At 44.2% G+C, this 15812-nt stretch overlaps 1 protein-coding gene across 30 annotated transcripts in view; it reads right to left on the bottom strand.

Moving 5' to 3' along the window:
* The window catches only part of akap13 (A-kinase anchoring protein 13), a 94507-nt gene that overhangs the window by 66958 nt on the left and 11737 nt on the right, over positions 1 to 15812 (bottom strand). For all 30 annotated transcript variants that reach the window (XM_036953029.2, XM_036953038.2, XM_036953046.2 and 27 more), the window contains exon 2: positions 4619 to 4662. In XM_036953029.2, coding sequence (XP_036808924.2) covers positions 4619 to 4651 — 33 coding nt within the window. In that variant the 5' untranslated portion in view covers positions 4652 to 4662. The remainder of the gene's footprint in view (positions 1 to 4618; positions 4663 to 15812) is intronic.

Genomic DNA, 15812 nt, shown 5'->3' with positions numbered 1-15812 from the left:
TGGAAATAACCCCAGAGAGTGAGTCCAAGGAGGAGAACCTGACTGGAAATAACCCCAGGGAGAGACAGTCCAAGGAGGAGCTCCTGACTGGAAATAACCCCAGAGAGAGACAGTCCAAGGAGGAGCTCCTGACTGAAAATAACCCCAGAGAGAGACAGTCCAAGGAGGAGCTCCTGACTGGAAATAACTCCAGAGAGAGACAGTCCAAGGAAGAGCTCCTGACTGGAAATAACCCCAGAGAGAGACAGTCCAAGGAGGAGCTCCTGCCTGGCTGCCTGCTACTGATGTACTCTAATGACAGACTGACCTTGACACCACTCACACCAAAAAAGACTGGGTGGTTCTCGGGCCCAGTGTGTGTGTGTGTGTGTGTGTGTGTGTGTGCGTGAGTGTGTTTCCTCCTCTTCAGAGACAGCTGTATTACTCCAAGGGCATAAAGAATCCCGACAGCACACACCCAGGCTTTCTAGAAGGGCAGGACACAGACTCTGTATTCCTACATTTGCTCTCTTGGCTGGAACAATTACATCAAATCCACGGAGGGCAGGGCATCTGATTGAATTAGCCACACTGTTCCCCTGCTCTAACCTATTTAGCACTTAACCAAGGCCACGACCAGAGTTGTCCCTGACGGCTGGAAATCAGAGCCTTCAAATGAAACAAGTTACAACACACTTATCAGGTGAACAAAACTGCTTTTTCTTGAGCTTGTATGTGCAGGATCCCTTGCTGAAATGGGTCCCTGTACAGACACAACCCAGCCACACTAGCGCACCCCGCACATGTGAATGAGTCACTGTCACGAGTGGCCCCAGCCCTGTTACATTCCTGACTCTCTACTCACACCACACCCAGCGCGAGGGGACCATAGGGCCAGGGGGGGGGGGGCAAACTCTGAGCTCACCGTCTCATTGTCTAAGGTGAGGAGACAGGAACAGACGGAGAAAGAGAGAGTGAGACCAACAGAGGAGAAGGAATGAACTTCTCCATGTGTGCAGCTAGTCCCTCCCTCTCTCGTTCTGCAACCCCCAGGGCCTAACCAGCCATGTGTTTCAAAGCATATCAACTGCTCTCACACCACTTAACTTATAATGTGTTCTTTTAGAACAAGGGGTTACTTGAGTTCAGTTGCTACTTGTTTTTTTTTTTATGTTCCCTGTTCAATATTTAGAACAGAAAGGTGGCAGGCGTCACGTAATGCACAGGAGACAGAGGACACACAGGCAGGAAGCTAGCAAAAAAGCGTGACCACAGACTGCAGCACATCTCAGTCACGTTGATCTGCAGCTTTCTAGTTCTGAGGAAGGTAAGACAACACCAGGCTGAGTGTAGGAGAGGTACCCCTAGACAATGTGTTAAGGAGGATTCCTGGATTCCTGACAGAATCCTCTAGTTAGCATGGCCCACCACAACAGGCACAAAGAGGGATAGGTCGCACGCTTCCAGAGAACACCCTTTTTAGTCACGAGATACACGTCAGTCTTGATTGACGTCAGTAAACTCAGCCAAGTAGAGTTTTAAAGCAAGTGCTGAGCTGCAAAATGAGGTAATACGCAGAGGTGTAAAGTACTAATTACAACTACTCTAGTTAATGTAACTGAGTAGCTTTTCCGAGTACTTTCTTGAGTATTTTTCCAAATGAGTCATTTTACTTCTACTTGAGTAAAATGTAATTGAAGTAACAGTACCTCTACTTGATGAGGATATTTCAGTTTCCACTCCTGGTGAGTGAGTGAAAGGGGGAGTTTGTGAAATTAGTACTGCACATTAGTTTCCTCTTCCTTTTCCGTTGAATGTATGGAAAAGATCACGTGTAACAACATTCAGGTAACCTTAGTGAAATTAGCTAATTATCAAGGTCAATGTTTTTATTTTAAAAGTAACTCAATTACTTTTACCCTGAGTACTTTTTAAATGCTACATTTGACTTTTACTTGAGTCATTTTTTTAGCTCCAGTAATTTTACTTCTACTAGAATAAAATGTAATTAAAGTCACAATACTTCAGTACTCTTTCCAGCCCTGGTAATACAGCAGGCCACAGATCTGAGGCTAGCTAAGGACTGTATGAATGTATTAGATCAGAGTCGTAATAGCTGAACTCGTGTCTGAGAGCAGAATATCTGTGGTGGAGAGGAGGGCTGGGATCGCATCCTCAGAGTGATCAGGTTCTGTTTGCTTTCCTCCCTGTTAATGAGGATGAGTCAGCACATATCGCATGAACGACGTCTCCTTCCTAAACCACATCTAGAGTGCTGATTTGACACAGACGTCTCCTGTCTCTGCCCAATTAAAACCCCTGGCTGTCAGAGGAAGACTGGAGCCTGTTCCTACTATATGTCTGATGGCCCTGGGTTTCCTGTTTGGTGTAATGAGCATGCTCAGAAGGCTCTGCCGGGAGGAGAGCCCAGACCTAGCTGTGTGCACTGAGCCCAGCTGATCCCCCTTCTTCGTGTGGCTGCTCGCTGAAATCAGACGCTGCCGGGGCGCACATCACACAGCAACAACCCCCTCCTTCCCCCTCTCTTTCAGTGTACCCGCTTCCGCTCCACAGGCCGAGCTGAAAGCTCAGCTCAGGGATCCAATGGCAACATGAAGCCAGGCCCCATCCAAAGCCACACCCACACACCCAGTTACAGGCCTCTGGAGCCAACTCATGCTACACACTAACAATAGGCCACGGAGATGGTTGAGATATCCCTAACTCACGCAGGCCTCCCATTCGCATCACCGAGATTGTCACACAGATAACATTGTCCATTGACTCCACTTATGAGCAGGGTTCTAGACCAACTTTTTCAGTTGATGACACCGGCAGGATTTGATGGCACCAATTTTCCCCGGCGCTGAACCAGGCTAATTTATGACTAGCCATCTTTTAAATTAGCATGCCCGGGAAACGGATGATGTCCGCAACATTTAAACGTTATCTTTCATTTGCGGAATGAGCAAGTAGCCTACAGCCTATAATAGCCTACCCGCCATATACAAATAATTACATTTGAATTAACTTAACAGTATCATATTCACTTTGATTGTTAGGAGGGAGAGAAAAAATAAAACATTTGCGCAATGACAAAAAAATTGGACATTCTAAATCCACAACGACCACATCAGAACACCACTTTTGAGGTCTGGGAACAATCATCATAAGAAATTGGAGGGTGTAGTTGCCCTTTAGACTCAATTGCTCGCCTAGTAAGAGACTGTTGTGTTTGGCTAGCTGTACTGTACAATGTACAGCGTAGGTTACATGTGATGGCAGAGTTTGCGAAACAAATGCCCCCCCCCCCGCGATTGGTTCAAATCATCATGATATCATTGTGTCGGGCAGTCCTTCTTTTTAGTCAACATTTCATTGGGAAGGTTTTCTGGGAAAGCCTTTAGAAACATGATGATGACTAAACTGCGCATCGCAAATATTCAACCAACTTTTTGAATACCTGGTTTGCATACCCATTGTTGCATACCCATTGTTTTTTAAATAAATCTCGATAATAATACACTTTCAAAAAGCTAATTGTGAAGCAAAAACGAACATGACCCGCTAAAAACATTGACTGGCACCCTAAAAACGGTATCGCACTGCCAAGTCAAAGTGCTTCGGTCACAGTTTTAAGGCCCACTTAGGAATTACTTTCAGTGCCTGACTTGGGCAGGAGCTTACCGGGAACTGAGTCCTGGCACCTCAAATGTTCTACTTCTTGAGTTCCTGCACCTCTTATAGAATATTAGCTCAAACCTATTGTGGGGTTCCTGCACCTAAATATAAACAGTACCCAAAATGAGTACCGGCACCTATTTCAGTGCAAGTCAAGCACTGGTTACTTTACAGAGATGGGTCATAATGTCACATTTCCCTCCCTGCCTGGATGCATCAACATGTTTTGTCATAAAAATAAATAAAAAAGAGCAACTTAACAAAGTCAAAGCAAATCTTTAACTTATTTAACCCACACATTCGGTTCTAGGATATGAGCAGCAATACTAAACTATGTTTACAAAGCAGACTTGGTATCACTAAGACGATAGGGCGAGGACCTCGCCACCAGCACAGACAACACACGGCCATTATATATCCATGTTCAGATAGACCAGACGGTCTGGTTTAACACACAGGGTGAACATGGACAACCAGCTTTACCGGGAGGTACCGCCTGCATGTTTAAACAGAGTCTAACAGGTTTGCCACATAATCTAGTAACAGTGTTATGTCTCCAGCCCAGCCACCCTTGTGACACGTGGGCGCCTCATACCCCGTGTAAATCGAATGAAACGTGCTCGAACCCAAACAAAGCACCAACATGCAATTATCCAGCACAGCCCTACAACCCACCCTCATCGTCACAGAGAACAGACAGGCCTCTATCTATCACTCACTCAACCCAATGTTATGTACACATACATCATATGTACGATCTATCTATATAATGAGTGCAATTCTCTCTTTTATTCTTAGGTTCCTTTAATCCAAATATTTCAACAACACTATATAATTTACATGTCACCAAAATATAACTTTTAATTAGCAATAGAAAATAGCCATAATATGTTTTGAAGCTTTGAATCCATTTCCTCAGATGCAGCAGACAGATTGGGGATTAAAGTGGAGTACTTACATATAGTGGAGCTTGCTGTGGATGTAGTTTCATGACACTGGACACTGTGGAGAGAGGAGAGAGACCATCAGTGTTGCAGTAGTAAACCCAGAAGCAGAGGGCAGCATGAGGTAAGCAGCCATTATACAGCCTCACGCTACCACTTCTCTGTATCAGTCCACACAATCGGCCAACAGCCTGAGTCAGCCCCCGGATGGCGGTTTGGCCTGCAGCAACACCAGGCTTGGGATCAGACGAGGCATTTAACAGACAAAAATCAGGCCTAATAACCATAATTAAGAGCACATTACAGTAACTTAGTTGCCTGGGCCTTTAATGGCCACCCTGTTTCTCCTTTTCCCCTTTTCTCTAAACTAAGGCGTCTAGCTGGTGGGTCGTTTCATGTGATTTCGTTCACTTTCTGACTGCACCCCTTCTGATTCGAAACGAAGCCATCCATACATGTTTGACCATCGTAGAAGTGGTCAGAAAGTTACTTTTGGAACCGAACTGCTAAAACATTCAGGAGATTGAGGTGCTCAAAGTTAGAGGTGCTCAAAGTTAGAGCCATGTTGCATAAAACCCACCCCACCATCAGACATCCATGTCTTCACCACTGGAAAAAGATAAACGGTTGAGTCTGATACCAATGTGAAAGCTTACAAACAGGGTTGTTAAACTATTTGATGATTTATTGAGAAGAGAGAAAAAAAAGGTGTTTTAATGAAACTTGTGTCATAATCTGAGGTGTTTGTGTTGTTGCCTTCCATCGGTTGAGACACAGCAGACTCTTGAATCCAAGATGGGTGTCGCGTATTGGCTGATAAAATGTACTCAAATGTGAATAAAGGTTCAAACTTTCAAATGGTACCACAAAGATGGTTGGAGGTCCACACATCAGAGAATGTTGACTTAACTAGGAATATCCATTGTTTCTCAATCAAAACAGTCACTCCTCCACGCGAACCGTATTGAAATCACAGAAATATAGATAATAGAATAGACATCTCCATTCAATTTGGCATTTGATGGTGGATGGACCAGCGGCTAATCTTTCCGGTAGTAATAAAAGTTTCAATTCAATTTATATTTCAATGGTGTACCAGCAAAATTGCAGTGGTCTGAAGACTTAAGACTGAAATGACACCTTGAACTCAAGAGTATGCTGCATTGGCGGTCACAACACAAACACCTCAGACGACGTAACATGGATGATATGGTGGGTCCATTTTGAGGCTCTCTATCTCCTGAATGTTTTGTCATTCAGGTCCAACAAGTCCCTTCCTGACCACTTCTACCACTCAGCAAATGGAAGGTTTCATTAAAATCAAAAGGGGTGCAGTCAGAAAGTAAATGAAATCATATGGAACGACCCTGCTTTCTTTCTCTGTGTAGAACGCTGCAGACTGAGAGAGAGACCATTCCTGAGGTTTGGGCTTTTGTTGTTGATGAATAAGGTCTAAATAGTTTAGTATTTTGTGTGCTGTTTTTATTGCCTGGCTACCCAGACTCCTTGCTCCGGCCAAACACTACGCCACGCCCACGGGCGTTAGTTTCTTCTCTGGCAATGAGTCTGGATCTCGTCAGCACAAACAACTTCAAGGCTGGCACTCACAGACTAAAGTACACTATATAGACAAAAGTATGTGGACACCCCTTCAAATTAGTGGACTCAGCTATTTCAGCCACGCCCATTGCTGACAGGTGTACAAAATTGAGCACACCGCCATGCAATCTCCATAGATAAACATTGGCATTAGATTGGCCTTACAGAAGAGCTGAGTGACTTTCAGTGTTGCACCGTCATAGGATAACAACTTTCCAACAAGTCAGTTTGTCACATTTCTGCCCTGCTAGAGATGCCCCAGTAAACTGTAAGTGCTGTTATTGTGAAGTGGAATTGGTAGGCCACACAAGCTCACAGAATGGGACTGCAGGGTGCTGAAGCGCGTACAAATCGTCTGTCCTCTGTAGCAACACTCACCACTGAGTTCCAAACTGCCTCTGGAAGCAACGTCAGCACAAGAACTGTTCATCGGGAACTTCCTAAAATGGGTTTCCATGGCCGAGCAGCCGCACACAAGCCTAAGATCACCATGTGCAATGCCAAGTGTCGGCTGGAGTGGTGTAAAGCTCACCACCATTGGACTCTGGAGCAGTGGAAAACGCGCCCTCTGGCAGTACGATGTACAAATCTGAGATTGGTAGAAGCCAGGAGAATGCTACTTGCCCCAATGCATATTGCCAACTGTAAAGTTTGGTAGAGGAGGAATAATGGTCTGGGGCTGTTTTTCATGGTTGGGCTAGGCCCCTTAGTTCCAGTGAAGGGAAATCTTAACGCTACAGCATACAATGACATTCTAGACAATTTTGTGCTTCCAACTTTGTGGCAACAGTTTGGGGAAGGCCCTTTGTTGTTTCAGCAAGACAATACCTCCGTGCACAAAGCGAGGTCCATACAGAAATGGCTTCTCGAGATCATTGTGGAAGAACTTGACTGGCCTGCTCAAAGCCCTGATCTCAACCCCATCAAGCACCTTTGGGATGAATTGGAACGGCGACTGCGAGCCAGGCCTAATTTCCCATCATCGGTGCCCGACCTCACTAATACCCTTGTGGCTGAATGGATGCAAGTCCCCGCAGCAATGTTCCAACATCTAGTGGAAAGCCTTCCCAGAAGAGTGGAGGTTGTTATAGCAGCAAAGGGGCGACCAACTCCATATTAATGCCCATGATTTTGGAATGAGATGTTCGATGAGCAGGTTTCCACATATTTTTGGTCATGTAGTGAATGTAGCGAACGACAGAGCAGCGGAATAATTTAGTGTTAGTCGTCAGGCTACTGTTTTCATGGACTGGAGGTGTACAAAATGTCTGTGTACATGTGGTGGAACTTCACTCCTTTGAGCAGGCGATTCCTTTGCCTAAGTTTCTTGTAAAATCTCAGATCCAAAATGATTGGCACCCTTGATAAAGATGACCAAAAAATACTATTAAATAAATAATACAACTACTGATATATACTGTATGCTACAAAAATTTGATCAGAAATATACAATAATATACTTTTTTTCAATCATATAATATTGCTCAGTATTTGTATTATTTATTTTATAGTCTTTTTTTTTGCTCGTCGTTATCATTGGTGCAAATAATTATGGGCCTGACTGAAGTGAGAAATGAAAACAAAATCATCACCATTAATCATGTAATACCCTGATCCAAAGTCAGCTGGTCTGTGTGATGTGGCTCTGTTCAAAGCAGCAACAGGAAGTGTCTCCATTGAGAAGTGAACAGAGAGGCCTAACAGTCCTGGCTGGCACGAGCCCTGCCATTCATCCCAAACATGTCACTTTGCATTACAAGTAGTCTCATAGATATGAGCAGGAAGACAGGCAGAGCAACTGTGCAGGGACACTGACCACAACAGACAATGTTGCACTACAGTGAGCAATGAATATCTTCTAAGGAGAAAGTCACATTACTTTTCCAACTGCAATGCATACTTCCTCTTTAACTTTATTTCCTCATGTACTGTGAACTCACTTTGAACTTGGACCAGTTATTATATTATCTTTGATCAATGCATAAAACCACACAAACACGCTTGAGGCTGCCTGCTTTTGTGCACAGAGTGACGCAGAAACACGCCTCACCACAGGTTTATGTTATGAGAGAACAGAGCAGGCCGTGTTTTATTGTCACATACACCAGGTACGTGCAGTGAAATGTGTTTTACAGGCTCAGGCACAGTAGTATGGTGCCCATGGAGCAAATGAGGGTTACGTGCCTTACGCAATGGCCATTCGACCAATTTTTCACCTTGTCGGCTCGGGTATTCAAACCAGCAACCTTTCGTTTACTGGCCCAACGCTTCTGGCCCAACGCTCGCCCTTGCCATGCTGGAGAATCTCACGAGAGCTGGCGAGCGTGTTACCCACCTATAACAGGGCGTTGGGGTCTAACCAGCTCTACCCGGGCATTAAAACATCTCGGCACCACACACTAGGCCTTACACAGACTCCAACAACAACACTGAACTAGTCACAACTAACCTCTTTATTGTATCATTGGGGAAAATGTCTGCCCTTGTCAACCCATTACAGCATCCATTTCATCTGTGAAGCAACCGCTCAATGGGAGCCTAGAGCTGAGTAAATAGAAAACCCATCCTACTTATTGTTGTTATCTTGTCTTCTGTCTACTTAAGATGATAATCCACCCCCACTATTGTTTAGCAATCAGCTTCAAGTCACATTCTGCAGGGGGGAGTTTAAAGAGGCAATCTGATTATTGAGTCTCAAGTCACACGGTGTACCCATGTCCACCAACAAAATGAAAAGCGGATTTAAACAGACTTTAAACTGAATTGCAGTCTTGCAGGTGCCGGTCAGTCACATAGAGGGGCTCGCTAATCCTGCACTGTGAAGTCAAAGTTCCAGCTATAATTCCTTTCAACAACCACCAGCACAACTACACAGACCATAACTCTGCCCAACCCCCACTCTATAAGCCACTTCTGCAGCTCAAGCCCCAGCCCCACTCTGCTCTCATCAAAGCTCACATCCCAGTCCTAGCTTAACACCAACCACCCTGAGTCCCAGGCTCTGCCTCAGCCCCAGTTTCAGCCCCAGCTCTAGGCTCCAACTCCATCCCCAGCCTCAGCGCCAGGCCAACCCTCAGCCCCAGACAGGAACCAGACAGCCTGGCCTGCTGCTGCTGGCCTCACACTAAGCAGGTGCTGGTTTAACTTGGTCCAAATACATCATCCACCTACTGAGCAGTGAAGTGATCACCATCAGCGAGGAGCATCTCTATCTCTACCAGCAGCCAGGACCAGGCAGGGACAGAGGGTGGAAGGAAGGCAGAGTGGTGAACAGTGTACTGCTGAACATGGCTACAGAGGGGAGATTGAGAATGACGAAGGAAAAGAAACAGCAAAAAGAGGCAAAAAACCCCTCTAGGATGGGCCAGGAGAGCGACTGTAGCAGCGAACTGCAGAATCAGCATTACGGTTGCGGTTTTCCACACCATATCAATTTCTTAAGGCATTCACACAAAAAAGGGGTGGGGGGAGGGGGTTGTGTGCCTTGGCTAGCTCTCTGGCACCGCTGAAACTCGACCTGTACATTTGGTCAGCTCCAAAACCCCCACAAAAAACACTATTCTAATTAGGGAGAGGACAGGACAGAACAGGAAGTGGGGGTCCGGACAACAGGAAGCTCAGAGTCAGCTCAGCATCATGAATAAATCAGGAGGAGTGAGGGGGCATCCATCATGGGGCAGGTCCTGCTCTCTATTCCTGGATCAGTTTCTAGTTCTTTCCTCAGTAAATGGGCTACTGTTGGAGTCAGACATACAGACGGGATAGAGGGATAATCAACTGCCTCTAATTATACCCACTGATCTCACCCTGACGCTCTAAGCCCTCACAGCCAGACAGAGGGACGGACACACACAGCCCTATATACCGACTGACTGACTCCCACAAAGAGCTTGAACTCTGACCTATAAAGCATCTGGACATCCCCTGGCTGTCAAAAAGCTGTGAGGAAAGGAGATGCTAGCCAAGCGTGTCTTTCAGAATTTCACACTCTACATGCTTAGAAAAAAGGATTCCAAACGTGTTCTTTGGCTGTCCCCATAGGAGAACCCTTTTTGGTTCCAGGTGGAACCCTTTTGGGTTCCATGAAGAACCCTCTGAGAAAAGGGTTCTTCATGGAATGTAAAAGGGTTCTATCTGGAACCAAAAAAAAGTTATTCAAAGGGTTCTCCTATGAGGACAGCCGAAGAACCATATTAGGTTCTAGATGGCACCTTTTTTTTCTAAGAGTGTACCATGCAGAATTTTTTTTTTTTTTTAATCCTGAAGTTAAAACTATGTAAAAATTGCACATACAGTATAGCTAGAACAAGATAGTAATGATAGCAGCATGATTTCCACTGTATCAAGAAACACTGTAACATGTTTCACATTAGTCGTATGTCCCCTGATTAATCCTTAAAAACAGGCCAGGGTACCTATGGTGCATGACGGAGCACTGCCTGGGGATTATTCTACATATCTAGAAAAATACCCATTATTAAGCAACAACATCCTGTGATCTTCAAAGGGAGAGAGGGGAGAGGGCTTGGCTGGGCAACGGGCTGCAATTTTTGCGCAATAGACCACAGAACACAGAAGCCTTTAGCCCAAGCAAACCAGTACTGTTTTCAATCAAAATGGCTGCTACAGTTATGCAAGCAATGCTTTTGTCAACACAACAATTATGCTTGTACTTTTGGTTTTGCAGTCTCTCATCCCAAAAATTAGCGACGGCATTAAAAAAGGACCAGTGACTCGTTCTGCGCTCGAAAACATTTTAGCAAAAAGCTAGAGAGTGCTTATTGGTGATAACGACGACAAGGAGTCTGACAAACCCCGACACAACTAACATATTAACTCTGTGTTTGTGTACATCCTCGGGTTGTTGTCTCAGTCTGTGTGGATGAGAGGCGTGTGTGTGGAATTGATTTGCTCTGCAACCACAGCCTCAGTGGCCTCATAAGAACTTTAGTTTGATGGACTGTGGTGGTGATGGTGAACTGGATGGGTAATCAGCCAACAGAGGACACATACCTCAGTATGGTAGAAAGAATAGCTGGTCCGCAACAAGAACTAGGCCAGTGAGTTTAACTTCATTCAGCTATCTGCTGAAATACAAAGCAGCAACACGGATTGTTTGGGCAGGTTGCAAAGTCTGTCAGGTTAGAAACCTAGAAGCAGTGTTCCACTAAACAAAAATGGAGAACTATGGTCAATCCCAGAACGTGTGGAGAACTGTGAGTTCAGCAGCTAAGGCCAGAGCCAAACACCCATTTGTTTAGTCTGGGTAAATTCGTCAAAAAACACTCTTCAGCTCTACCTCGGATCCCTGGTCTCTGTTAGGAGGAATTAACTGCACTTAAACTGTCTCCTCTTAATAAAATCATAAAGCACAACAGTTCTGGCGCAAAACTAACATACCGCAAATCAAAGGCGAGGGAGGACCCTAGTAGTAAGTCTAGGGAGAAGAGACAGCATTAATGTAGTGTAGTTTCAGCCTAGGTAAGCCAATTCCCTGTTGCACCACACAATTACCAGGGAAGGATATTATTGTGTGGATGTGGATGATGCTAAGACTGCACCATGAATGACATGAAGCCTGAAATAGGATAAGGTGATTACGGATTAGCTGGCTACTTGCTAACCCATTCATTACATTACATTTGATTAGCTTTAACCCTCCGTCATCTGCACACGTAGTAATTATATGAAAAGCATGGCAGCTATGAGGTATCCTGGTGTCAGAGCACGGCTGGAGCCCTGGTGGAGACTCTCAGGCTGTTATATGTGCATGCCTCCGTCATGGTGGAAGAATGCGTGAACAATCTGAGCTACAGGGGCTGATGCTCATTCACAAGGGCCTGCAGAAATAGTCTGGATGTCAATGTCCCCTTCCTGGTGGTTTTGGACTCTGTGTGTGTGTGTGCGCGTGTGTGTGCGTGTGTGCGTGTGTGTGTGTGTGTGTGTGTGTGTGTGTGTGTGTGTGTGTGGCTACAGAGCTGACTCAGAGGAATAACAGTACATGGAGGGCTGGATCACGTACACACACACCCCTTGTGGCACCAACGGGATGTAGCATGTGGGACAGTCTCTAGGGGACTTCCCCCTGGAACATGAGAAAGCCTTTGTACTGTGGGCCAGTTAGGCCCTCTGAGAGGTTAGGGGTCATGTGCAGCTAAGGTCATCCCCTGAAGGCAGATAGATAGCAGCATTACACAACTGGTTACGTAGCTTATACCAATATGCAGGAAAACAGGCATGACAAAGGATATGGGCTATTTGTGTTTTTCTTAATCAAAGCCTGTATGTGTCTCTATGAACAAGCAGTCATGCGGTAGGAACACACCATTAAGTTACGTAATGGTTACATTAAGGAACCATTCACTAGGGAAATACCAGCTTAACTGAACACCTTCAAAGCTCTCCAGCTTATCTACTCTACCATGACAGGTTTCCAATTTTGGCAAATAATGTTTCATGCATTCAATACCTTTTTTTAAAAAAAATCTATTACACTTGTTTACCATAGACTGTGGGATTCACAGTCTACTTAATGCCATGCTAGCGTCTGTCTGTCACTCAAAGAGATATTGAAGCGGCTAACAGTTCATGTAAACTTTCATGTTCGGGAAAGTAGACTCCCTAGCCTTACCTGATACCACTGGCGCCACTGTGACCCAGGTAATAGCAAGGTCATCTTTCTACCACACACACACCAAATAACAGACAGACAGACCATGTATTCTACAGCGACACTTGCGTTGCTGCAAGCAGAATGCAAATGGCGCCGGGGCTGAAAAATGACGGCAAACATCTGTGATTTTCTCTTAACAGCTGATCAGAGAGTTATGATATCGTTACGAAGCTTCAAATCTTCTCTTTTCTACTGTATACAGATCTTAAATGTGTATTCTGTGGTCCTGTTAATGATAGAGCAAGTTACATATGTTTTACACATTTGTAATAAACCAGTTATTCTCATATTCATTCACCTGTGACCTGCTAATTGCAAATGTAAATTAAATCCATTCGTCTACTTTTCTGGGTGAAGGGAAAATTGTTTGTTTTGTCAGGTTATTGTTAATGCTAACTACCCACTGGGCACAGATATCATATCAACCTCTAGTTTTGATTTACATTTGGTTCAGCTAACGTGAATTCAACGTGAAATTAACAAAACATTTCACCATGTTATTGGATTTAGGTTCAAAGTCGGGTGAAAAAAACCACCAAATTCCTTTACGTTGATGACTTTTTGCAAATCCAATCCGTTTTCCACGTTGATTCAACGTCATTAGATAAATTTTTTGTTGTTGTTGAAATGAAGTGGAAACAACGTTGGTGCAACCAGTTTTTGCCCAGTGGGTAGCTAGCTTCGTTAATGTTAGTTGTCACTCAGGGGATGCCAGCGTCAAACTATGTAGAGACGCCCATGACCACTGAGAGGAAGAGCCGAGTATCTCTGACGACCAACCTTTTTAAGGCTACACGCAAGCACAAACTATGAAATCGCTCAATTAAATTAATGTAGGAGTCAGGAATGCGCGTGTGCACCAACAATTTCTATGCATTTCAATGAAGGGGAAGGTAGGCACTGCATACGGCAATCGGCAATGTTGCCTGTTGCCCCTCCTGAGGTTTTGATGCAGTTTTAGCAAATATGGGGATTTTGAGCATACCGACCACCAGAATCTTTGAGGTAAAAACAATTTAACATTTATATATCATTTTCTTTTTATTTGGCTTTTCATAACAGCTATTTTGATTAAATTATGACAGGACATGTCACCAAAGTTTCCTAAAATCTTTTGTAGGACTGAGCAAATTTCAGGTTTGCCGGGCGCAAACATGATTATTGTTAAAGTGTGTTTACTGTGAACACTGAGGCTGTACCCATTTTAAGTTACAGTTTTATACACTTCTTGAGGATCTAACCCTTTTTTTCCAATTTTCGCCTAAAATGACATACCCAAATCGAACTACCTGTATGTAGCTCAGGACCTGAAGCAAGAATATGGCAGCAGTGTATGTGCAAAGTTTTAGACTGATTCAATGAACCATTGCATTTCTGTTCAAAATGTTGTCAAGACTGCCCAAATGTGCCTAATTGGTTTATTAATACATTTTCAAGTTCATAACTGTGCGCTCTCCTCAAACAATAGCATGGTATACTTTCACCATAATAGCTACTGAAAATTGGACAGTGCAGTTAGATTAACAACAATTTAAGCTTTCTGCCAATATCAGATTTGTCTATGTCCTGGGAAATGTTCTTGTTACTTACAATCTCATGCTAATCACATTAGCCTACGTTAGCTTAACCATCCCGCGCAGTAGGGGGGGGGGGGGGATCCCGTAAAGGTCAACAGTGGCCAAGTAGGCTGCTGTGACTATTTGATCATCATGTAGGACTACCAGGGTGGACTAAAATAAAAGAAACTATGGAGATAAATGCATCCCATAACATTTTAACATGGAAATAGCTGTTCTGTCAGAGGCAGGAAATGTGTGGTGTTCAATGTAGGCCTACATTCTATAAGACATTAAAAAAAAGCTTTTTACCTAACTCGCTTTTCAAAGATGACTAGAAATACACACATTTTGTGCTCTTGCAGGAAGCAACCACTCCCTAATTGTTGACTAGAAACGACCTATAACTGGGCTAATAACTCACTAACTAGCAAAGAATATGAACAAATGTGCACAGGTGGGTAGATGCAGTACGCCATCATGCTTTGGGGATAGGTGTCTTTTTAGATTCCACAATGATTCTTTAGTTGTGGACACTACATCACTGCACTCCCTCTCTTGCTCTTGGTCCTCCTCATCTTTGTAAGTCACCTTGATTTTGCACCTGTGTGTTCTATCAGTTTCTCTCTGAAAATATTTATATTGGAGTGGGCGAGAAGGCCGATGCATCAGCCTTCGGGAATCTCGCTCCATCTCCGATCCTCGTCACATACTCTGATTTTTAAGCATTAGTGGTCGCAAATAGATGCGCATGTTTTGATATCAAAACCAGAGCTTTCTGTTTTGATTGGGTTATTTTGCCTAAAAACCTTAAGGCCTACGTATAGAAGAAATAACAACTCTGCATCCCTGCCCAGCCTGGCAAGAGTGACCAAAAGGGTGTTTAGCATCCCCAGTAGCTCTGCAGGTGTGGAGAGGATATTCTCTACTGCTGACCTGCTCTCCAGGCACCATCGCATGAGCCTGAAGCTACACACTCTGGCCAAACACATCTTTCTAAAAAAAAAAAAGTATTCAAAGGCACTGTATACTGAGCCTAATAATGATTTTTGTTTTTGTTTCATTTGTGTTTAATTCTAATTATAAACTGGGTGGTTCGAGCCCTGAATGCTGATTGGCTGACAGCCATGGTATATCAGACTGTATACCACGGGTATGACAAAACATTTATTTGTACTGCTCTAATCACATTGGTAGTCAGTTTATAATAGCAATAAGGCACCTTGGGGGTTTGTGGTATATCGCCAACATACCACAGCTAAGGGCTGGGCACTCCGCTTCACATCGTGCATAAGAATAACCCTTAGCCATGGTATATTGGACATATACCACACCCCCTCGTGCCTTACTGCTTAAGTAAGTCACAGCCTATGTGCGCAA

This window comes from Oncorhynchus mykiss, chromosome 2, assembly GCF_057628025.1.
Source record: "Oncorhynchus mykiss isolate SJ-2025 chromosome 2, ASM5762802v1, whole genome shotgun sequence".
Classification (NCBI taxonomy): domain Eukaryota; kingdom Metazoa; phylum Chordata; class Actinopteri; order Salmoniformes; family Salmonidae; genus Oncorhynchus; species Oncorhynchus mykiss.
The sequence above is the reverse complement of the archived record's forward strand: the minus strand, read 5'-3'. Positions and strand labels throughout refer to the sequence as shown.